General features: G+C 40.4%; 1 protein-coding gene across 2 annotated transcripts in view; it reads right to left on the reverse strand.

The window, feature by feature from the left end:
• The window catches only part of LOC124048524 (integrin alpha-X-like), a 51,733-nt gene that overhangs the window by 12,120 nt on the left and 13,309 nt on the right, over positions 1-26,304 (reverse strand). For both annotated transcript variants that reach the window (XM_046369398.1, XM_046369400.1), the window contains exons 13-23: positions 19,285-19,425; positions 18,970-19,182; positions 18,642-18,775; positions 12,549-12,691; positions 10,794-10,948; positions 8,414-8,542; positions 8,164-8,237; positions 7,750-7,891; positions 7,459-7,557; positions 5,078-5,157; positions 4,896-4,979 (exon numbers count right to left, since the gene is read on the reverse strand). In XM_046369398.1, the coding sequence (XP_046225354.1) occupies positions 4,896-4,979; positions 5,078-5,157; positions 7,459-7,557; positions 7,750-7,891; positions 8,164-8,237; positions 8,414-8,542; positions 10,794-10,948; positions 12,549-12,691; positions 18,642-18,775; positions 18,970-19,182; positions 19,285-19,425 (1,394 nt within the window). The remainder of the gene's footprint in view (positions 1-4,895; positions 4,980-5,077; positions 5,158-7,458; positions 7,558-7,749; positions 7,892-8,163; positions 8,238-8,413; positions 8,543-10,793; positions 10,949-12,548; positions 12,692-18,641; positions 18,776-18,969; positions 19,183-19,284; positions 19,426-26,304) is intronic.

Here is a 26,304-nt window from a genome sequence, read left to right on the forward strand (position 1 = left end):
AGCCACTCCTGACTGTATTACCACCACACTGGCGGTCATGAGTCATGAAGGCAGTTAAATTCCATGTGGCCGTTTGGTCATGGCAATTAGGCTTCTCCAAGCTCTGATGCTGCTGATGGTCATTAGTAGCCTACCAAACTTGCCAACTATCTTGTATTCAGCACTCTATTATTCCTTTAATCACTGACATAAATGCAAATGTAATCGAAAACCTAATCAAACACTTCATGAGATCCTATGAGCTCATGTTGCACAACATTTCTACAGGCTATGCAATTGGGGGAGAAAGCAGTTCGGATTGGTCTGCCCTATAGGATTGGTCTGCCATAAAGAAGGCTTCTGTCTATTTGAGCTGGTTCGTCTGTGTTGATAATCTGTCGAATTCAACTTTTTTAATGTATAGTGTAGTGGAGCTCCAAAACTTTCAGGAGGATCAAGTTTTGAAATCATTGGAATTAGAGTATGATAGCTAAAGAGATGGAGAAAACACCTGTGTCCGAATTACATCTTCAAACTAAGGGCAACCATGTCATGGAATTAGTGACAGGGAGACGCGTTCATCATGCATGATGATGTATACAGGTAAGATAGCTAGCTACATTTTCAGATATTAAACGTTTCGAATTTTGACAGAAAGTGGTTTATTTCAAGCAAAATTGTACTGTTAGCTAGCTAACTAACGTTAGCTGGCTGGCTCCCAAGCTGACGTTATTATTTGTATCTCAGAGCCGTTTGCTTTTCTAGTTAGAGACTAATGTTAGCTAGCTAACATTGAACCTGGTTGGTTAGCTCCCAGCATATTCCCAGCATATAGTCATGACATGATTTGGCACTGTGTTCATTGTTGTTTAACTGGCTAATGTTATGGGACGTGTGATCTTACACCTTTTTTTTACCTAACTAGGTTCATTGTTTAACTAGCTTGCTAGCTAGCTACATGTCTTAAGATAAAGTGTACAACACCCGTTGAATACGGCCGTTGTCAGTAAACGTAGACAAAAAAGCGTAATGAAATTGTTGCTAGCAGAGCTGATTAGGCTGTTTTCATGTTATCCAGAGGTAAACAAAGTGTGTGCTCTGAACGCTCCGACAGCGAAACGAGATGGGTGGGGCTAAAGCTTAAGAGGGTGTGAACGATGCTGAACGGGTGTAGACAAAGAAGATATCTTCACTAGTTACCAAAATATTCGAAGGCCATTTTCTCAAAAGTGAGTTTACAAGTTTATCAACTTTCAAAGCAGAATTAATTTCCCATTGTTCCTCACAAATGCAGTGTATGATATACCATTTTGTAGCTCGGAGTCTCTGCTTTTATCCAATGTAAAACACTTTTGTAAAAAACAATGTAAAAATGTTGCTACATAAGACCAAATCCAGGTGTTGAGTCACATATTTATTTCCCTCACAGAAAAGAATGTCAACTTTTGTACTATGTGGAATAGTAGATTGACATAGGCTAGTGCTTTTGCTGTTCGTTAGGCCTACTCATCTTGTTGGCTGACGAAATGCAAATGTGGACAGTTCTTCCAATATCTTCAATTTGCACCTCGGAATTGGATAAGGACACACACAGTTGCGTCCCCGATGAGTCTGTCTTCACTTGCAGCCTGTGAGAAAGACCCGATGACATGACGGAGAGCCATGTGAGTGAGAGGTGCTTCGTAGTACGCAGCACTCAGGGAGAAGGGCACAATGCATCACACCGGGCCAAGGGCACAACAGCCACTGGCCGCAAAAGGCAAGTTTTCTTTAGGGTGCATTACGGCCACACAAAGGGGATGCAGCCGGGGAATTTGAGGCGTTATCAAGTGCTTGTCAGATTGTGAATGAGAGACTAGAGTCCGCACAAAAAACAAAGAAGGATCTCATGCCTTTCAAGCAACTTTTTTCAAATCATCATTAGAGTCGCATCATGCAGCCTTACAATGTATTAAAAATTAAAACATATAGCTCAACGTTTGTCGAACAACTAAAGATACATTAAAACATCTTAAGGCTAGGGGGAGGTATTTTCACTTCCGGATGAAAAGCGTGCCCAAAGTAAACTGCCTGCTACTCAGGCCCAGAAGCTAGGATATGCATATTATTAGTATATTTTGATATAAAACACTCTGAAGTTTCTAGAACTGTTTGAATGATGTCTGTGAGTATAACATAACTTATTTTGCAGGCGAAACCCCGAGGACAAACCATCCAGGAATTTCTTCTTTTGGGGGCATCTGGATTTGTAAAGCACTTACTTGCAGTTCCTATCGCTTCCACTGGATGTCAACAGTCTGTAGAAATTGGTTGATGTTTTTCCTTTGTGTAATGAAGAAGTAGCCCTGTTCAGAACAAGGGTCGGGTGAAGTGTACTGTTTGAGAGAGGCACATGACCTGAAAAGCTTTCTCACTATGTTTTCCTCCGGTAATTGAACACAGTTTATCCCGTCTTGTATCGATTATTGACGTTAAAAAATACCTAAAGTTGTATTAGGAAAGTTGTTTGAAATGTTTGGACAAAGATTACAGGTAATTTATGAGATATTTTGTAGTCATGTTGCGCGAGTTGAAACCGGTGTTTTTCTGGATCAAACGCGCCAAATAAATAGGCATTTTGGATATATAACTGACAGAATTAATTGAACAAGAGGACCATTTGTGATGTTTATGGGACATATTGGAGTGCCAACAGAAGAAGCTCGTCAAATGCATGAATTATATCTTTATTTCTGAGTTGTGTCCTGCCTGGCGGGTTGAATTATGATTGTCTGTCTTTGTTTGATGGGATGCTGTCCTCAGATAATAGCATGGTTTGCTTTCACCGTAAAGCCTTTTTCAAATCTGATACGTTGGCTGGATTAACAACAAGTGTAGCTTTAATTTGGTGAAATGCATGTGTGATTTCATGAAAGTTTAATATTTATAGTAATTTAATTTGAATTTGGCGCTCTGCCATTTCACTGGATGTTGTCAAAATCGATCCCGCTAAAGGGATTTGATCCCTAAGAAGTTGTTAATAACTCTAAATTAAGGATATAGTACAACCTATTTCTTTGTTACCGCTCAACACAGGATAGCGGCATGTATGTCACGCCTTGGTCATTGTATCTTGTGTTTTTGTTATATATTTGGGTAGGCCAGGATGTGACATGGGTTTATATGTTGTATTTCGTATTGGGGTTTGTATTAATTAGGAGTGTGTATTAGTAGGGGTGTGTCTAGTTAGGCTTGTCTGCCTGAGGCGATTCCTAATTGGAGTCAGCTGATTCTAGTTGTCTCGGATTGGGAACCGTATTTAGGTAGCCTGAGTGCGTGTTGTATTTCGTGGGTGATTGTACCTGTCTTTGTGTTAGTCACCAGATAGGCTGTAATTAGTTTCACTCGTTTGTTGTTTTCGTATTTTCAGTTATTTCATGTACCGTATTTTCTTCATTAAAAGTCATGAGTAACCTACACGCTGCATTTCGGTCTGACTTTCTACAAACAACAGACGAAGATCATTACAATGTATCTCAAATAGTTTGGAGAAAATATACTTTCTATTTTATTCAGCTATTCTCAATTGTATTCTTTATACTATAAAATAATATAAAATAATGCCACGGAATTCTAAGCAAATCCTGTCCGCTGAATGAAGTAGTGAAGCCCACAGCCATTTGGCATAGCCAGATCAGGACCTAACATCAGGACAACTGAGTATGCTTGTAACGAAATCCTGCACGGATTTGTTCATCTGAAGTAGACTACATTTTCTTCATATTATGTTTCTTTCGACCTGTCTGAAGTAAATCATGGATTTCTTGAGAAAGTGTAGGCTATATTACATGGATTTATTATACTTTTTCAAACAGATGTTCCAAAGGTCTGTGTCCGTGGCTTGGAAGTCAAGGAGATGCTAAATGTGTTTATGTTATTGTTTATGTTATTTAACTGTTATTTAACTGTCAATTACCGTGAAACTGACAGTTATTTCCTTGACAATCACAGGCGGCCAAAAATCGTGACCGCCACAGCCCTAAGTCTGATGAAACCAAGATTGAACTCTTTGGCTTGAATGCCAAGCATCACGTCCGGAGGAAACCTGGCACCATCCCTACAGTGAAGCATGGTGGTAGCAGCATCATGCTGAGGGGATGTTTTTCAGCGGCAGGGACTGGGAGACAAGTCAGGATAGAAGGAAAGATGAACAGAGCAAAGTACAGAGGGATCCTTGATGAAAACTTGCTCCAGAGCGCTCAGGGCCTCAGACTGGGGTGAAGGTTCACCTTCCAACAGGACAATGACCCTAAGCACACAGCCAAGACAATGCAGGAGTGGTTTTGGGACAAGTCTTTGAATGTCCTTGAGTGGCCCAGCCAGAGCCCAGACTTCAATCTATATTTATACCAGTGGAGGCTACTGAAGGGAGGACGGCTCATAATAATGGCTGGAATGGAGCGATTGGAATGGCATTAAACACATAGAAACCATGTGTTTGATACCGTTCCACTCATTCTTCTCCAGCCATTACCACGAGCCCGTCCTCACCAATTAAGGTGCCACCAAACCTCTTTGATTTGTACAGTTTATTGACTGTATCCATCTCGTTTATAATTCCTGAAATTAAAGCTAGACAGTCAGGGAATATTGGAAATTCCAAAAACGATGGATAAGGACTATCTTTTGTAAATTTTGACAGTGAGGACATATAACACATTTTCAGTGCGACCCTCCGGACCTTGTGCAGCCCCCAGGGCAAACTGAGTTTTACACACCTGAGTTAGAGCATTGATGTACGTGATTCAACTGCAAAATGTTGTGTTTAAAAAAAATATACACAAATAATGTCTGAGGGACATAAAAGGCCCTATATTTGTAGAACGAGCTAGACCCACATATAGGAAAATATGGTATGAAAATTAAATAGCACATACCTTTTAATCACAACAAAAATGCTGTATTTCACACCAATCTCTTTCACTTTGGAAAGTTCACTCTTTGGCGAGTGTGCATTTCCACTAAACAGGATGAGACGGGGTAATGCAGTTACTACAAATATTGCTAGACAAAACATCATAAGACATGATAGCTTTATCGGAGTGTGTACCGCACATACCTTGAGGCATTTGCAGTGAATGTCATCATTTGGCCAAATTGAGTGTTTCTATCAATCCCATAGGAAATTACTAAGAGAGCCTGAGATGAAGGGAAGGAGAATACAATGTTTATTTAAAATATGACCTTAGACTCCTGTAGAAGCCCAGCAAAAAAAGTATGTCATATGGACATTAGGCGACATTCCCATAAATTATCTTTTAGGGTTTCAGTGAGACGTTATCCCACTGACGTTCTGAGAACGTTCTATGGATTTTAAAACGTTACGTTATCATTGGGACCATAAAGGGATGTTCAGTACAGATCCCGGTTTGGTCACAGTATAACGTTATAAAAAAGGTATTTTGGTGACGACTAGGATATTTTACAAATAGGCTCCTATTTGTTTCTGAAAGAACGTTATCCTTGGGGCATTCAATGTCTATGTTCAGAAGGAGACGTTTCAGGCAGGTCCTGGCCTTCAAATAATAATTGATCGAATTTCCCAGAATGTCACAAAATGGAGAAAAGGATGATGTGGCATGGTCCTGTGGATGTGTTGTCTAGTTCCCAGTTTGTTCTGGGGATGTCACCAAGAACGATTTTAGGACATTCTTAAAACGTTCCGTCATGGTCCCGTTTTAAAAAAAAAATCTTCGTTCCGGAGACGTCCCCAACGATGGTTAAAAGATGCTCTTAGAATGTACTGTCATGGTTCCCTGGAGTTTTTTTTGTCTAGTTCACGGATTGTTCTGGGGACTAGAACAAGCCTAAAGATGTGTTTTGTATGTTCCCAAGTAATGCAATTTTTCCTGTCATTAGGAAGTTGTTTGATGGTCCCAAAGGAATGTTCTCTGGGGGACCTTTGTCTAGATCCCTGTAAGGTACAGTACCAGTATGTCACTGAGGACCATGTCAGGACCTTGTTTTTTTTACATTCTCAGGACATACATTTTACTAATCATTATGACTTTGTGTGATGGTCCCAAGGGAACGTTTTCTGGGGGACCTCTGTCTAGTTAACAGGACATTGTTGAGGACAATATAAGGATATCCTCAAGACATCCCCAGGACATTTGTTTTATAAGTTAAGTAATGAAATGGGAGAGGGTGTTTGAGCTAAATGGGACACTGTTCAGCTAAAACAATGTAAATGACAATAAAATGACATATAACATGATCACTTTTAGAGTACTTACATTTCAATATGACCCCATTTGAGATTTGAACTCACAACCTCTGGATTTGGAATATACTGATCTTTCTGCTACACCACAAGATCTGGACATCCTCAGAAGTCCCCCACACATTTATTCCCTATAACACATCTCTGCACTTAGCAAAAGAGTGCCATTGGCACTGGTATTTCAGTTATCAGTTAATCTGACTATTCTCTAATCGATTTGATTTACCTATTTCTGCAATTTGTGGCTTTTCTGTATAGTTGTCCAATGTTAGTGGGGCATATTACTCTGTTTTAATGTAACTCCTGAATCACTATGATAAATAAAATAGTTTTTCTTGAGTGTATTTTTAACCATGCTTAATTTACTTAGAAGTGCAAACTGTAGCAATACAGGTGGAATCAGTCATTGACACAGACATGGTGGCATAGCAGGACAATCGGAATGCGGTGAACCAAGAGGTTGTGAGTTAAAATGCCAGGTGAGGACATGTTGAATAATACTTACTGTATAAATGAACATGTACAATGTATTCATGTATGTCAAAGTGTGTCAAATATGTTGAAAACACTGTATGTTAAAAGCACTGTTTGTGTGTAGGTGTCCCTAAACCTACCAACAGACAAAGAGCTGTGAATAGATCAGTAGTTCACCAATCAGGGCCTCGATGGGCTCGACAACAGTAACTAGGGGTGATGTGTAATGAAACGAGTGTGTGAATCCCCAGGTAGGTGGGTATAATGTCTTTTTTTGGGGGGGGGACTATCAGGCGACGTCCTGATGACTGATACAATGAATGTCCTGAGAACGTCCTAAAATCATCCTGACCTGACCTTCAATGACATCCCAGGAACATGGAGGGAACTAGACAAAAGTCACCTGGGAGAACATTCCTTTGTGACCATCACACAATGTCCCGATGACAGGAAAAAATGATATCTTGAGAAGTCCCTAAAAACGTATTTAGGGCCATCCCCGGGAACAAGCCGGGAACTAGACAAAACCTACACAGGACCATGAAACAATTTCCTGACAACTTTTGGTAACCATTTCCTGACTTTCTGTGGACGTCCTAATGACATTTTATTTTGCAGGGAGTACAGATTGCTTCTACAGTTCAATAGGATGTTTTATTTAGTAAGTAATAGGGATGTTATTACAATACAGTCTTGTATTACTGTTATTGTAATAATGAACATATGTTGTAAGTGAGACAGACCTTAGAATCGCTTTTGAAGATTGGCTTGTCAATGGTGCAGTCACTTTGTCCCCACATTACATTTCCCACACTGTCTGATGAGTTACACTCCACTCTTCCCTGGAGAGCAATGACAGGACAATGACAATTTATGTCAACTTCAGGCAATAGTTCACTGAAATTACCAATGAAACACTGGAAATGTATTTACTGGACCTACAGAAATGACTATCACAATATAAATCCTTCCTGCCCCTCAAACACTGAGTTTATAGCTACTCACTCCCTCTCCTTCCTTGTATGTACTCTTACCTGGAGTATGGTGAACTTCCTGAATGAAAGTCCTGCAGGGTATTTGAGAATAACGTGGCTGTTGTAAGAGTTCTCTTCCCTGCTTTCGACTGACACTGTCACATTTATCACCTCATCTATGCCAACCCTCACCTCTGAACTCCTGAGAGTGAGAAAGTGAGAAAGAGAGGGCAAAAGTAATAAAGAAATTATTCTCATTGTCATTACATCATGCTTGTTTTCCTCAACCTTTGACTATCATTGACATCATCATCCTATCCATCTTCATCATCATTTTCATCTTCATCCATTTTACTCGTCAGCTGCTGCAACGCTCTAATCGACATTCTAATCATAATACTTCTTTAAAAAAAAAAGTTTAATCTTACCCAGTAGAAAAACAGAAAGGCTCTGAGTCAATGCTAGTGATCTTACCTAGTGAAATTAAAATCCACTTTCAGGTTGTCAATGCAGTTGTTATCAGCGCCACAGTTGATCTCAAAACCTAACTGTGGGATGAAGAAAGATGTTCACTAAGTTCACTTAACACGTTACCTTCTTCACAATGACTAGGATATAGATGTATCTTTACCCCCCGTCCACCCACACACCAGCCTTTTTTAAGGGGATTTCAAATCTACTTTGACACAGTTTTTATTGTCAAAAGTTAAGAGAAGAAACATACAGGATGATATGTTGCAGTCGGAGACTGCGGGGAAAGGCTAGAGCTGAGGCCACCAGGAGATGTTGGCAACCCTTCAAATGTGAAGTCAAGTTCATTGGACAGTTCATTGAGGGAGTCCTCTGGGCAAGCCTATAAAAAATAGAATCTTCAGAGACATTTTATCATTCAAACTCCTCTAAAAAGAGGTTTACTGTGATATTGTTAACATTGACATGTCAAGGCTCTATGGCTGTATCATTTAGAGTGTATAGTAATGACAGAGGGGAGAAACCAATGAGCATACGCTTTTGAGGTTGTCGACATGTGACAGCCATAAAAGCCCAGACTTAAAGCTGATACAATTTGATGTGTACTCCACATAATAGTCATAATAGTCACAGAGTATGTCATTCCAAAGTTTCAGCTGCTATTCTCTCATTGGATCCCGAAAAAAAATACTTTTGACTGCTTAGAGCACTAAAACTCCACCTGAAAAAGGCACATCATTCAACTTTTATGGTGACAATAACGCTCTTGTTTGCTGTATTGTTGTAGGCTAAAGCTTCTTCGTCATATGAACCTATCATGTACAGAAAAGGTGGCCAGAAATTTATTCTGCAATGGTTATGAAACTATGTATTATGTTTTATGTTTATAAATTAAATGTAGTTTACTTGAGACATTTGAAATTACAGTAGATTATTCAGACGTATACACAGTAGCCTAGCTCTGGATAGTTTCTCGTTACTACTGTAAAGTGGGTCCAATTCAATGAGAGATGGGACGTTGTAGGCTACTTTGCGAGTATGAAACCATAACCGTCAGAAAAGGAAAAATTATGTTGCCTAGTGTTCCCGGTTCTGATTATTCTGCCTGCTCTGACCCCAAGCCTGCCTGCCGTCCTGTACCTGCCTGACTCTGACCTGATTACGAACCTCTGCCTGCCCTGACCCCGAACCTGCCTGCCGTCCTGTACCTGTGTCACGAACCTCGCCGAAGATGGTGCCTCTTCCTGTTCGGGCGGTGCTCGGCAGTCGTCGTCGGTTTGCTTTTGGTTATTGGGTAATTGGGTACACCTGTTTTGTATTAGGGTTTGTTTGTAGGTTATTTAAGGGCACTATGCCCGCTGGGTATTTGTGCGGGCTTGTTTCTTGTTACTCTGTGTTGGATGGTGTTATTTGTTTGCGTCTTATTTCTCCGGACTATTTTTGTCCTCTTGTTTGGACTGGCAACTTGTATCCGCCCTGTGTATTGGCGTGACTGTATTTGTTGCGCTGGTGAATAAATTTGACAAATGACTGAACCCTGCTCTCTGCGCCTGATTCCACCCACCACTCCTAGTTTATCGTAACAACCTGCCTGACTCTGACCTGATCACGAACCCTTGTCTGTCCTCGACGTGCCCTTTGCCTGTCCTTTGCCCGCCCCGTGTTTACAATAAATAATCTGAGAACTGTACTATATGCCTCCTGTGTCTGCATCTGGGTCATATCTTGAGTCGTGGTAGTCACCAAGTGCATTCAGAAAGTATTCACACCATTTGACTTTATCCACATTTTGTTGTTACAACCTGAATTGTAATTTAATTAAATGTAGATTTGTTTTGTCATTGGCCTGGCCAGTGACAAATGAAAAGCTGAAATGTCTTGAGTCAATAAGTTAAAAAAATAAAACTTGTTATGTCAAGCCAAAATAAGTTCAGGAGTAAAATGTGCGTAACAAGTCACATAATAAGTTGCATGGACGCACTCTCTGTACCCCACACATTAAATGATCTGTAAGGTCCCTCAGTCGAGCAGTGAATTTCAAGCACAGATTCAACCGCAAAGACCAGGGAGCTTTTCCAATGCCTCGCAAAGAAGGGCTCCTATTGGTAGATGAATTTTAAAGAGCACACATTGAATGTCCATTTAAAAATTGTGAAGTTATTGATTACATTCTGAATGGTGTATCAATCCACCTAGTCACTAAAAAGATTCAGGCGTCCTTCCTAACTTAGTTACCGTAGAGGAAGGAAACCACTCAGGAATTTCACCATGAGGCCAATGGTGACTTTTAAACAGTTATAGAGTAATTAATGACTGTGATAGGAGAAAAATAAGGATGAGTCAACAACATTGTAGTTACTCTCCTCATGGCCCACTAGATATCATCAGAATAAAATAAAATAGATAATCTGTAGATTTTCCTGCCTATGCATTTATTTCTGATTTGGAGCCAAGCTCAAATAATGACAAATTAAAAATACTTTGCTGACTAAGTTCACTCATCTGAATGCCAGATTCGAGTATTTGGTATATGAGCGCTGTGTTGTTGGGCATGAGGTTATACTAATACTGGTCATTTTCTTGATTGATAACTTTTTGGCAAACCCAAATGGAGGGCTAAGTTTCAAACCTACCTCAATAAAGAAGTTATGAGAGAAGCATTGCTCTTGAAGTCTTAATGTAAAAGTGTTCGTTTCCTCCCGTATCTTTGGAAGGATATAAGCACGATAGTTTGGAGCTTGGCGGGTCACATCCAGAGTTAAAGTATAGTTAATCTTTGCTTGAAGATCTGGAGCAAAAGAGATTGCATTTAATGAAAAGGATAAGCTACTCGCATGCATATGTACGGTGCCTGTATTCAGACCACTTGACTTTTTTTCACATTTTTTTAACGTTACAGCCTTATTCTAAAATGGATTAAATTAAACATGTTCCTCAGCAATCTACAAACAATAACCCATAATGACAAAGAAAAAACAGGTTTTTAGAATGTTTAGCCAATGTATTAAAAATAAAAAACAGAACCAATTTACAAAAGTATTCAGACCCTTTGCTATGAGACTTGAAATTGAGCTCAGGTGTATTCTGTATCCTTGAGATATTTCTACAACTTGATTGGAGTCCACCTGTGGTAAATAAAATTGATTGGACATGATTTAGAAAGAAACACACCTGTCAATGTAAGGTCCCACAGTTTACTGTGCATGTCAGAGCAAAAACCAAGCCATGATGTTGAAGGAATTGTCCGTAGAGCGCCAAGACAGGATTGTTTTGAGGCACAAATCTGGGTGAAGGGTACAAAAAAATGTCTGCAGCATTGAAGGTCCCCAAGAACACAGTGGCCTCCATCATTCTTAAATAGAAGAAGTTTGGAACCACCAAGACTCTTCCTAGAACTGGCCACCCGGCCAAACTGAGCAATTGGGGGAGAAGGGGGGTGACAAAGAATCTGATGGTCACTCTGACAGAGCTCTGGAGTTCCTCTGTGGAGATGGAAGAACCTTCCAGAAGGATAACCATCTTTGCAGCTCTCTTCCCATCAGGCCTTTAAGATAGAAGCCACTCCTCAGTAAAAGCCACATGACAGCCCACTTGGAGTTTGCCAAAAGGCACCTAAAGACTTTCAGACCATGAGAAACAAGATTCTCTGGTCTGATGAAACCAAGATTGAAATATTTGCCAAATGTCTTGTCTGAAGGAAACCTAGCACCGTCCCTACGGTGAAGCATGGTGGTGGCAGCATCATGCTGTGGGGATGTTGTTCAGTGGCAGGGACTGAGAGACTTAACAGAATTGAGGGAAAGATGAACGGAGCAAAGTACAGAGACATCCTTGATGAAAACCTGCTTCAGAGCGCTCAGGACCTCAGACTGGGACGAAGGTACACAGCCAATACAACGCAGGAGTGGCTTCGGGACAAGTCTCTGAATGTCCTTGAGTGGTCCAGCCAGAGCCTGGACTTGAACCCGATCAAACATCTCTGGAGAATCCTGAAAATAGCTGTGCAGCAACGCTCCCCATCGAACATGACAGAGCTTATGATCTGCAGAGAAGAATGGGAGAAACTCTCCAAATACAGGTGTGCCAAGCTTGTTGTGTCATACCCAAGAAGACTCGAGGCTGTAATCTTTGTCAAAAGTTATTCAACAAAGGACTGAGTAAAGGGTCTGAATACTTATGTAAATGTGATATTTCCGTTTTTAATTTTAATGCATTTGCAAGCATTTCTAAAACCCTTTTTTACTTTGTCATTATGGGACACTGTGTATAGATTGATGAGGGAAAAAAACACTTTAATAATGCATTTTAGAATAAGGCTACAACGTTACAAAATTTTTAAAAAGTATTCCAAATGCACTGTATATAAGAACAATTTTGAGGTCAGAAACCTTTTGTGTCTGTTGTTTGTCTGGTCATGGTGAAACAGACTTTAGCAATGTTTCTCAGAGGTGTACTGCAGTCCACCTGGTTGGTGGGGATTTTGGGTGGGTTGAAGAAAACTCGTGCCATCAATGTTACTATAGGCCTGGACCTGGAAGAAAAAAAATATAATGTATCAGTTTGATACTCAAAGTATACGTACATTCCACAATGAAGGGTGAGTTATTGGCCTCTAAAGCCTCATTTCCATTGACACATAAATTAGGGCCAAATTCGAGCTGGCTGAATTTTCAAATTTGAGCTGGTTCAGGGAGTCCCGGGCCAACACAGCCCAGATTCACAACTGGTGCTGGCTGGATTAGGTTCAGGCTGGTGACGCCGTTACAATGCAACCACCAGCTAGCTGATCACTCGCTCAATGCTGATACATTTGGCTTTGGATTTGTTGCTGCTAGCTAGCTGAACTACTGCAATAGTCAGACATGACACTCCACTTAGTTTGATATGTTACATTCTTATGGTATGTGTTAATTTGTGGTTTCCCATCATCCATTTCGGATTGGATTTGACAAATTACAATTCATGTGATAGGTTACGTACAAAGTGTTACACATTTGCCAAACGTTCAATATGTTAGGAATTTGCAAAATGTATGAAATGTTACCAATTCCATTTTTTTTGTTGATAATGTTAAATTGGTGGCAAATGTTAGCTGGGTTCGGGGTGAAGGTTAGGAGTTAGGTAAACGGGTTAAGGTTAGGGTTAGCTAACATGCTAAGTAGTTGCAAAGTAGCTACCTTTGCGTAATAAGCCCACCCTCCTTGTGTTTTTGCCTTAAGCAACATTCTGTCTTATGCAACGATTCCAAATGTAAGATATCATACTAATTTGAGTGTCCTGGATTTACATTCACTATGAGATCAGGCTGCTGAACAATAACCTTTTGTTAGAACAGTATCGCTTTTGGTTAGCAGCTAGCTAATGTTAGCTTGAAACGACCCTGCAAACAAAAATGAGTCATTAGGACTTTGTGTCGTGGTCCTGTGGAGGTTTTGACTAGTTCCCAGCTTGTTCCGGGGACGTCCCCTTTGATGATTTGAGGACGTTGTGTCATGGTCTCGTGTAGGTTTTTGTCTAGTTCCGTTTTGTTCGGGGGACATCCCAAAGGATGTTTTTAAGACCCTCTTAGAATGTTCTGTCATGGTTCCCTGGAAGATTTTGTCTAGTACCCAGTTTGTTCAGGGGACGTCCCCAAGGACGTTTACAGGGCCTTCTTAGAACTTTCTGTCATGGTCCCCTGGAGTTTTTGTCTAGTTCCCAGCGTGTTCTGGGGACGTCTTTAGAACCATTTTTAGGAGATTCCCAATATATAATTTGTTCCTTTCATCTGGATGTAATGCAATGTTCACAAGGAACGTTTTCTGGGAGACTTTTGTCTAGTTCCTTCTATGTTCCTTGGACTTCATTGAGAACCAGGTCAGGATGAATTTAGAACAAACGTTTTTAGGTTAATTGCAACCAATATAGATGCACTATTGTAAAGTGGCTGTTCCACTGGATGTCATAAGGTGAATGCACCAATTTGTAAGTCGCTCTGGATAAGAGCGTCTGCTAAATGACTTAAATGTAATGTAAATGTAATATGTGCTAAGATCACCCTCACAGCTGATCTCAATTGCAACCACTATTGGTCAACATATTACCACTCCCTAAAGCTGTTTATTGTTTGTGTTTTGGGATCCCCATGAGCTTTTCCAGAAGCAGCAGCTACTCTTTCTGGAGTCCACAAAAAAAATGACATGAAGTAACAAAACACTGATCCGACAAAGACAGTCACACAAATTTAGAATGCAAAAAAAAAAATACAACAACAAAAATATTGTGTGTTAGAGTGTTTGTGTGTGTGTGTCCTCACAGTCCCCGCCGTTCCATGAGATGTTTAATCAATCTAAAGGTAATTGGAGATGGAAGAGAAATCCATGCGATCATGGCTCTGTATAATACTGTGCATTGACGTGAATTCGTTTTGGGCTTGTTGACTGTGAAGAGACCCTTAGTGGCATGTCTTGTGGGGTATGTATGGGCAGGGCTCAAAATCCATGGCTGCCTGCTGTCCTGGCCACATCTGCCAAGTTTACAAGGCCAGTTAATCAATCTTTCATATGGTCTGCTTGGGCCAGTACATTTAAACACTCCAAAACAGACAATACAAATGTATATTTGTATTTAATCCTTCATAATCTTCCCAACGTCTGATGCTTCAAACTTGTTATCAACCAGCATTCGGTTATATATATATATATATATATACATATATTGTAAAAATGCTGTTCAATATAATTGCTTAAAAATCAGATGAATTCCCGAAGCTGTGTCAATTATTCATCAGCAGAATATCAACTGTCCGTTGGCAAGAGCACGCAACACCTCATACATCTGATTGCTGCATGGAAATAAATGTGTTCTAATAAGTCCAGTCACTGTGCAACATTCCTAAATGCAATTCCGGAAAATATAACACTTTTGATGGCAATTATTGAAAAGAGCAGGATCCCAGATTTCCAGTACTGTTTGATTTATTTCTCAACTACAGTTTTTGCGCAATTGGTAGGGTTTTACATTCTGGCATGACAATAAAATGTGTCTGGCATGACAATAAAATGTTTCTGGCATGACAATAAAAAAAAGTAACTGCAGGAAGTGCGTAACGGCCATATGAGTGCATAAACGGTAGGCCTATATTCACTGCAAAAATCGCATCATTTATTTTAGGCTCTAGTGCCATTAGGGTAAACAATGCAGATGAGCAACCCCATGCTTCAGCCATGCATCAAGTGATAATGCTTATTGATAAAATAGCACACCTGCCTGCAAAATGGACCATGTACAGGACCTAAAGATATTACCTTTCCTGAATTTTTTATTGGGCTCATTTCTGGAAGGGAATATTACATTTCAAACAGTTTCATATGTTAAGGCTATATGTCATCATTGAGAGGGGGGATGGTTTTACATTGAACAAAAATATAAAAGCAACATGGCACAATTTTTACTTGAGTTACAGTTCATATAGGGAAATCAGTCAATTGAAATGAATTCATTAGGCCCTAATCTATGGATTTCACATGACTGGGAATACAGATATGCATCTCTTGCTCACAGATACCTTAAAAAACGGTAGGGGAGTGGATCAGAAAAACAGTATCTGGTGCGACAACTATTTGCCTCATGCAGCATGACACATCTCCTTCGCATAGACTTGATCAGGCTGTTGATTGTGGCCTGTGGAATGTTGTCCCACTCCTCTTCAATGTGTGAAGTTGCTGGACATTGGCGGGAACTGGAGCACGCTGTCGTACACTTCGATCCAGAACATCCCAAGCATGCTCAAGGGGTGACATGTCTGGTGAGTATGCAGGCCATGGAAGAACTGGGATGTTTTCTGCTTCCAGGAATTGTGTACAGATCCTTGCGACATGGGGCCATGTATTATCATGCTGAAACATGATGTTATGGCGGGCAGATGAATGGCACGTCAATGATCTCGTCAGGATCTCGTCACAGTATCTCTGTGCATTGAAATGACCATTGATAAAATGCAATTATGTTCATTGTCCGTAACTTATGCCTGCCCATACCGTAACCCCAGCACCACCATGGAGCACTCTGTTCACAACGTTGACATCAGCAAACCACTCACCCCACGCCATCTGCCCGATACAGTTGAAACCGGGATTCATCCCTGAAGAGCACACTTCTCCAGCATGCCAGTGGCCATCGAAGGTGAGCATTTGCCCACTGAAGTCAGTTACGACGCCAAACTGCAGTCAGCTCAAGACCCTGGTAAGGACGACGAGCACGCAGATGAGCTTCCTTGAGAAGGTTTCTGACTGCAAATATTCTTCGGGTGTGCGAACCCACAGTTTCATCAGCTGCCCGGGGCTGGCATGGTTACATGGGGTCTGCAGTTGTGAGACCATTTGGACGTACTGCCAAACTCTCTAAAACAACATTGGAGGTGGCTTATGGTAGAGAAATTAACCAAAAATTATCTGGCAACAGCTCTGGTGGACATACCTGCAGTCAGCATGCCAATTGCACGCTCCCTCAAAACTTGAGACATCTGTGGCATTGTGTTGTGTGACAAAACTGCACATTTTAGAGTGACCTTTTATTGTCCCCAGCACAAGGTGCACCTGTGTAATGATCATGCGGTTTAATCATCTTCTTGATATGCCACACCTGTCATGTGGATTGATTATCTTGGCAAAGGAGAAATTCTCACTAACAGGGATGTAAACAAATTTGTGCACAAAATATTGGAGAAATACGCTTTTTATGGGTATGTAACATTTCTGGGATTTTTTATTTAGTTAAAAAAAAAATTCAGCTCATGAAACATGTGACCAACAATTTATGTTTTATTAGTTACTAATCTTGCTATTTTCAATGTTCCTGATAGGTTGATATTTCATCGGGGCCAGGGGTAGAGAACCAAGACAAATCTGTCTGGTATCTAATTCTTTGACGCATTTTAAGAAGTCCAGCGCTAACCTGCAGCTGCATGTTAAATTTAGCCTGTTGGTTGCATTTGACCCTCAATGTATCAATCATCAGGACAGAAACATTTTAAAATAGTCAGTTTCATTACACATCACACCTTTTTACTATTGAAGAGCCCGTTATGACCCTGATTGGTGAACCACTGATTCAGTCAAAGGTCTTTGTCTGTTGATAACGTGAGGGAAAACCCACATACACAAACCAGTGCTTTTAACATAGTGTTTTCAATTTACATGATTACATTGTGTATGTTCAAATTTACATGATGTCCTCAAGGCAAATATTATATCCTGGGATTTGAATTCACAACCTCTTAGTTCACAGCATTCCAATTCCTGCTAAGCCACCATGTCTGTGTCACTGACTCAATTCACCTGTATCACTACACTTGACTTCAATGCAACAAATTCACTCAAGAAAAACTATTGTATTTAATCATAGTGATTCACGAGTAACATTAAAATAGAGTAATATGCCCCCATTAACATTAGACAACTATACAGATAACCCTCAGTGCTGAATTAAGTCAATCAAATCAATGATGAGAGAATAGTCAGGTTAACTGATATGGTGAAATTGTGGCGCTGCAGAAAGATCAGTGTAATCCAAATCAGGTTGTGAGTTTTAATCCCAGATGGGGTCATATTGAAAAGTCAGTACTATGAAAGTGATTGTGTCAAATGTTACCGTTGATAAGTTTTTTAAAACTTTAGCTGAACAGGGTCCCACTTATCGTAAAATTCCCATCACATTTTATTACTTTACTTATAATGTTTTGGGACACCTGGGGACCATCACGCAACGTCCTGACGACTGGTAAACAAATGTCCTGAAAACGTCTTGAAAACGTCCTGACATGGTCCTCAACACCGTCCTGGAAACTGACAGGGAACTAGACAAAGGTCCCTGAGAGAATGTTCCCAGAGGACCATCATGCGACATCCTAATGACTAGTAAAATGAAGGATCCTTAGGATGTCCTCCGTTTGCTGGGGAGCTAGTTAGCCAATGTTGCTATCATGGATTTTAGCTAGCCAGGTCATATTGATACATTGAAAGCAAGCTAGATACATCTTATTTAAATGTGTATATATATATATTAGCTAGCTAGCTAGTAGCCTATGCCATGGTAAGCAAGGTAAGAATTTAGCTAGCTAGCTTGCCTATTCATTGAGTTAACAAATGACAATGGTAACCATTTAACTAACTAACAAGCTAAACACTTGGCAAGCTGATACTAGCACTAGCACTATGGGGTAATGGAAAGTAAATTAAAATGGTTTATCAACATTTTGTTAGCTAGTTATCTAGTTATGATCATTTAGCTATCAGCAAGGGCATTCTACAAATTCTAGTTAGCTAGCAACATTAGTCCATTAGTGTTAGCTAAATTGGCAAATTCATAAGCAACAACATGACAATTTCTAAATTCTAGAGGCAATGGATAAACAATTTGAGCTGTGCCCATCAACGCCTGCCCAACTTGGCTTGAATTTAATTGCCAATGGAAACAATGCTCGAAATATTATTTGGAGATACCTGAGTAAGAGAACAGCCCCCTTTGATCCCACGGCCAAATCTGGGAGAGAATCCAAACTCATGTCCAGGGAAGTCTGACTGATGGACAGTCCAAAATACTTTAATCCAGACTGTACATCTGAGGCTGAAATTTTCTATCAAGAGATGGAAAGAAAGAGAAAAAGACACAGTAGATATAATTGAATTTTCTATTACACCTTCAATTATCTCTGCCGTGTTTCTCTAGTGGATTTACACTTTAGTTTAAAGAATGGAGACAATGTCTGTCTGTCTCTCTTTATGCTCATATCCTCCACCCTCATTCAATTTCTATCTTTCTCCCACATACCTGAGATTTGATTTTGTTGATTCCACTACTCGTCCCATGGAATATGTAGACACTTCCTTGACCATCGTTCTCTAAAGGTGCTCCGACTGCTAAATCATTAAATCCATCCTTATTCAGGTCAGGCAGTGGGGCAAGAGAAGTTCCAAACCTGCCCATTTGTCCTGCATCCCCCACCAGTGTCATCTCAGCATTTAATTGACAGGCCACCCCAGACTGGAAGAAAAACAGGCAATCAGTAAAAGTGATCAGGCTGAAACATGTTTTTATCAATTGTTTTGTCAGATTTGGTGAATCACAAAAAGATTGACCAATTACCCTGTCATTGATGGTACAGACATATACCCTGCCCTCTCTGTCTCTGTCCGTGAACATCGGAGCTGATATGAGGACTAGGTCGCTATATGAGTCTTTATTCACATCCATTGCACAGACCTCTGCACCAAAATAAGCGCCAATCTGAAAGAATGAGAGAACCACAATTATGATTATTTCCCCGCCAGATAACCAATAAACTTTCTGACAGATCAAACTAACACTTCATTTTTTTATTCTCACAATAAATTAAATCATGCATTGGCATACATGCCCACATTATTGGTGCATTTCTACTGTCAGGCTTTGTAGCAGTGTTTGGTCAAAAAGTCAAAACATCCTGGGCCATGAACCTACCCAGACTTGGGGCCAGACTGGGAGATAGTGGAAGATACATAAATAACTTTTCTTGGATAGGGGGCACTATTTTCACGTCTGGATGAAAAGCATGCCCAAAGTAAACTGCCTGCTATTCAGGCCGAGAAGCTAGGATATGCATATTATTAGTACATTTGTATAAAAAACAATCTGAAGTTTCTAAAACTGTTTGAATAATGTCTGTGAGTATAACAGAACTGATTTGGCAGGCCAAACCCCGAGCACAATCCATCCAGGGAAAATTTTTTTTTGGAGATCAATCTGTTTGCCATTAGGTTTCTATGGGAAGCCCTTTTTAATAGGAATCTGGTTGCAGTTCCCATGACTTCCACTAGATGTCAACAGTCTTTGGAATTTGGTTGATGTTTTTCTATTGAGAAATGAAGAAGTACGGCTGTTCTTTGTGAGTGTCACTCCAGATGGATCCAGATGAATTCTACTGTTTGGTGCGCATGACCTGGACCGCGCTTCACGTTGTTTTTATCCGGTATTGAACACAGTATTTGCCATCTTAAATTGTATTAATTATTTATGTTTTAGGGTACCTGAAGTTGGATTAGGAAAGTTGTTTGAAATGTTTGGACCAAGTTTGCAGGTAACTTATTAGATACTTTGTAGGCATGTTGGGCGAGTTGAAACCAGTGTATTTCTGAATCAAAGTGCCAAATAAATGGACATTTTTGGGAGATAAGGAAGGACATTATCGATGTGATGTTTCTGGGACATTTTGGAGTGCCAACAGAAGAAGATCTTCCAAGGTCAGGCATATATTATATCGCTATTTCTGACTTTTGTCGCACACCTTCCTGGTTGAAATCTGATTATCATGTGTTTGTATGCAGGGTGCTGTCCTCAGATAATTGCATGGTTTGCTTTCGCCGTAAAGCCTTTTTGAAATCTGACACCTTGGCTGGATTAACAAGAAGTTACACTTTATTTTGATGTATTACACTTGTGGTTTCATGAAAGTTAAATATTTATAGTAATTTAATTTGTCGCTGGATGTTGGCCAAGTGTTACTGGATGTTGGCCAAGTGGGATGCTACCGCCCCACGTATCCATAAGAAGTTTTAACAAAACAATGGTCAACAATTTTACTGAGTTACAGTTCATATTATTAAATTGAAATACATTTTTTAGGCCCTAATCTATGGATTTCACATGACTGGGACCCAGGCCCAACCACTAGAGAGCCAGGCCCAGCCAATCAGAATTAGTTTTTCCCACAAAGGCTTTATTACAGACATAAATACTCCTCAGCAACCCCACCCTCCCCCTCAGACAATTCCGCAGGTGAAGAAGCAGGATGTGGAGATCCTGGTCTGCGTTTTGAGGCCGGTTGGACGTACTGCCAAATTATCTAAAATGACATTGGAGGCAGCTTATGGTAGGGAAATTAACATTATATTCCTTGCCAACAGCTCTGGTGGAAATTCCTGCAGTCAACATGTCAATTTCACACTCCCTCAAAACTTGAGACATCTGTGGCATTGTGTTGTAGAGTGGCATTTTATTGTCCCCAGCACAAGGTTCACCTGTGTAATGGTCTTGCTGTTTAATCAGCTTCATGATATGCCAGAACTTTCAGGTGGATGGGTTATCTTGGCAAAGGAGAAATGCTCACTAACAGGGATGTTACAAATTTGTCCACAGAATTTGAGAGAAATAAGCTTTTTGTGGGTAAGGAACATTTCTGGGATCTTTCATTTCAGCTCATGAAACACATGTGACCAACACTTTGCATGTTGAGTTTATATTTTTGTTCAGTACAATAACAATACTTTGGGGCTGCTTATATTTGTCCTGTTACACACAAGTTAGGAATGCAAATGTATTTTTTAAGACCTTCCATGGTTAACACCTCACAAAGCAACCGTTTTGATTATGCAAAGTTTGTTGACACTTCTCACTTCAAGTTTTAATGTCACATTAAAGTGAAATGCCTTTCTTGCAAACCCAAAACCCAACAATGCAATAATAAATAACAATGATTTCCTGGAAAAAAAGCATGAGAAATAAGAATTGGAAATATGAAATACACAAAAAAGTAAGTAAGCATCCTATGTACACAAAATATTTAAAAAGTCAGATCCTATACCATATTTACATGTGCAGGGATACTGGAATGATGGAGGCAGATATGTATAGGGGTAAGGGGACTAGGCAACAGGATGCAAGATAAACAGAGTAGCAGCAGCAGCTTGTATGTGAGGAGTCTGAATAAATATATGTGCATATTATGTGCGCATGAGCAAATTATGGAGTGAGTGTTTGTGTGTGTGTTGCAGTGACAGTGTGTTGGGCCCTGTGAGTGTGCATAGAGTGCAAAGATTGAAATAAAAGGTTGATAAAAGGTATAAGGTTAACTCAGATAGTCAGTGTAACTATTTTGTTAGCTATTTATCAGTCATATTGTTTGGGGACAAGCTGTTAAAGAACCTGTTGGTGTCAGACTTGATGCACCGGTACCTCTTGCCGTGCTGCAGCAGATTAAATAAACTTGTTCAACCTCCCGTGGGGGAAGAGGCACTGTAGTCAGTGTGTGTGTGCGTGTGTGTGTGTGTGTGGACCATTTTAAATCTTTAATGATTTGGACACCGATGAAATTGAAGCTTTCTAACTGCTCCACTGCCACCCCATCGATGTGGATGGGGGAGTGCTCGTGGTGGAGGCGACGTTGCCTACCCTCACCACCAGGGGTCAGCCCGTTAGGGAGTCCAGAATCCAGTTGCAGAGGGAGGTGTTCAGACCCAGAGCCTAAGCTTGGTGACGAGCATAGAGGGGCCAATGGTGTTGAACGCTGAGCTGTAGTCAATGAACAGGATTCTCACATAGGTATTCCTCTTCTCTAGGTGGGTGAGGGTAGTGAGGAGAGCAATTGAGTGTGCGTCATTTATGGATCTATTGGGGCAGTATGCAAAATGGAGTAGGTCTAGGGTGGCTGCGACGGTGGAGTTAATGTGTGCCATAACCAGCCTCTCAAAACACTTCATGATTACAGAAATGAGTGCTATAGGGCGGTAGTCATTGTGGCATTAAGTTTTAGAGTTCTTAGGAACAGGAATGATTGTGGTCATCTTAAAACATGTGGAGATTACAGACTGGGACAAGGAGAGGTTGAAAATGCCTGCCAGCTGTTCTGCGCATGCTCTGAGAATGCACCCTGGAATATCGTTGAGGCTCCTAGCCTTGCAAGTGTGACCTGATTAAAGACCCTTCTCACATCAGCCTCAGAGAGCGAGATCACCCAATCCGCTGGGTCGGTGACGGCCCTCACAGCCGACTTGATGTTGTTGTCAAAGTGTGCATAAAGCGCATTGAGTTAGTCTGGTAGAGAGGCATCATTGGGCAGATCACGGATGAATCTTCCTTTGTAATCCGCAATGGACTGTAGCCCCTGCCGGAGTCTCATAGTCCTATAGCATATCCTCAGACTCTGGTGACCATTTCTCAATGGAGTGAATTGCAGGAACTTCCTGTTTCAGCTTCTGTTTGTCATGATCTGATTTGTTTAATGGCGGAAGAGGGAGGGCCTTGTATGCTTGCTTGTGGGTAGAATAGCAATGGTCTGGGACTTTATATCGCCTTTAGTGGCATTGGAGACATGTTGATGGATGTTGGGCATCACGTATCTTAGTGACGCCAAAATAAAATTGCTGACAACCAGAAAGTCAGCCTCTGGGTGTAGGTTTTCCTGCTTGTTTATAGCCATGTAGAGTTTGTTAAGCGACAGTTTGTTAATTTATTGTCCTGAGATGGAGTGCATACAGCAGTCGTGATAACACCTGAAAACTCCCTCAGGAGGTAGAAGGGTTGGCATTTGACCGCCAGGTATTCCAAGATGGGTCAACAGTGGGTCAACACTTCCACCACCTTGGAATTATCACACCAGTTGTCAAACCCCTCTCCACCTCGATTTCCCCGACTCTATTGTCCTGTCCGCCCGTTGAAAGGAGAATCTATCGAGTTGGATAGCCATGGGGGGTATCTTGTCCGATAGCTATGTTTCTGAAAAGCAAAGAATATTGCAGTCCTGAGAGTCCAATTGGTAGAAAATCCATCCATTTTATCATCAAGTGACTGTACATTTGCCAGTAGGAAGGAGGGAAGAGGTGTCCGGTTTTCCCTTCACCTTAATCTCACCAGGAATCCCCCTCTCTTGCCTCTAATGTCAATGTTTCCTCTTGGGTAGCCCAAAAATTGGGTTGGAATTACAGAGAGAGCCCAGGGCAGATGAGTCGAAGTTGAAGCCAGAATTGTGGTAAGTAACTGCCGATCAAGAGTTCTTGTCGGATGTAAGAAATAACAAAAATAAAACGTCTAAATAATCACAAAATAGCTAAGTTGGGTCGGAGCGTGCAAAACAGCGGCCATCCAGTACAGCACCATCTTAGTGTCAGGCCTGGTGATGGAAACACAAATAACACTAGCACTTCCACCCCAAAAATGTCTGCTAACACCAGTGCTATAGTGAAAAAGCACCATATATAGTATGAACAAGTCAAATAATAAGTTACAGGGACTCACTCTGTGTGCAATAATAGTGTTTAACATGATTTTTGAATGACTCTCTATGACCCCACACATACATAAAATTGTAAGGTCCCTCAGTCGAGCATTTAATTTCAAACACAGATTCAACCAAAAAGACCAGGGAGATTTTCTAATGCCTCACAAAGAAGGGCACCTATTGGTAGATAGGTAAAAAAAAAAAAAGCAGAGATTGAATATCCCTTTGAGTATGGTGAAGTTATTAATTACACTTAGGATGGTGTATTAATACATCAAGTCACTACAAATACACAGGTGTCCTTCCTAACTCAGTTGCCGGAGGTGAAGGAGAATGCTCAGGAATTTCACAATCAGGCCTATGGTGAATTTTAAAAAAAGTTTCTGAATGGCTGATAGTTTTCTCCTAAGGCTGGATCAACAACATTGTAGTTACTACACAATACTAATCTAATTGAATGAGTGAAAAGGAAGCCTGTACAGAATGGTCCTTCTGTAGCTCAGTTGGTAGAGCATGGCGCTTGTAATGCCAGGGTAGTGGGTTCGATCTCCGCGACCACCCATACGTAGAATGTATGCACACATGACTGTAAGTCGCTTTGGATAAAAGCATCTGCTAAATGGCATATATTATTATTATTATTATTATAAAAAAATATTCCAAAACATGCATGTTTACAATAAGGCACAAAAGTAATACTGCAATGCAATTCTCTTTTTGTCCTGAATACAAAATGTTGTTTGGGGCAAATCCAATACAATACTTTAATGAGTATCACTGTCCATATGTTCAAGCATAGTGGTGGCTGCATCATGTTTTGGAAATGCTTGTAATCATTAAGGACTGGGGAGTTTTTCAGGATAAAAAAAATTAATGGAATTGGGTTAAACACAGAATCCTAGCGAAAAACCTGCTTCAGTCTGCTATCCACCAGACACTGGGAGATGAATTCACCTTTCAGCGGACAATAACCTAAAACACAAGGCCAAATATACACTAGAGTTTCTTACCAAGAAGACAGTGAATCTTACTGAGTGGCCAAGTTACAATTTTGACTTAATTATTTTTTAAGCTCAATGGCAAGACCTGAAAAAAATGGTTGTCTATCAATGATCAACAACCAAAAACAGAGCTTGAAGAATTGACAAGAATATTGAGCAAATGTTGAACAATCCAGGTGTCGAAAGCTCTTAGAGACTTACCCAGAAGTACTGACAGCTGTAATCGCAGCCAAAGCTGCTTCTACAACGTATTGACTCAAGGGTGTGAATACTATACATCTGAATATTTGTATTTCATTTTCAATTCATTTGCTCAAATTTCTTTGTTTTTACTTTGTCATTATGGGGTAGATCGGTGTGTAGATCGGTAAGAAGAGAAATCTATTTAAATCAATTTTGAATTCAGTCTGAAACTCAAAATGTGGAATAAATCAAGGGGTATGATTAATTTCTGAAGGCACTGTAGTAGTCTATAGTCTAATTTTGCATTTCAAACAGGCTTAAATTACTTAAATAGCAAGAAATAGGCTGAAACACAATGCCCATGAAGACTGTTGAAATCATTAAATGCCTACTCAAATGTGCCTACTTTCAGCACCATGAGTTGTCCATTTCCAATTGATTGTGCCACACCTGCGGTTTCAGGTTTCAGCACCACAATGTAAGTTACTCGAATCTGGCTTATTGTGAGGTCAATAACTCTGATAAATGCATAATGGGCAAGAAACATCATGTTTAAAAAAACAATAACAATTATAGTAGTAGCAAGCTAATAGTTGACCTCCGGTCATTCACCTCATCTTCTCGCTCTCCTTCTCAAAATGAACAGAACATACATTTAAGTCATACGCTATATAGGCTAGTCTGCCGGCAAGATATTGTATTCTTTGGGACTAGGCCAAATAAAAATATATTTTCAGAAGAAGCATTTGACTCGCCTCCTGAACTGCCACTGTAGGCTACACAGCAGATAATTGATCAGGCAGCACACAGAAGGTTTTGATCAGCAAAAGCAGAGCAGAGAATTGCAGTGTGTAATGGAGCTTAGTTTTATTTATCTTAGAAATATAACTTTTCTGTGTGCTTCTCTGAGCATGCACTTCATAGCCTATAGTCTAAGGCTATGGATCATTT

Source organism: Oncorhynchus gorbuscha, linkage group LG11 (assembly GCF_021184085.1).
Source record: "Oncorhynchus gorbuscha isolate QuinsamMale2020 ecotype Even-year linkage group LG11, OgorEven_v1.0, whole genome shotgun sequence".
NCBI classification, from domain to species: domain Eukaryota; kingdom Metazoa; phylum Chordata; class Actinopteri; order Salmoniformes; family Salmonidae; genus Oncorhynchus; species Oncorhynchus gorbuscha.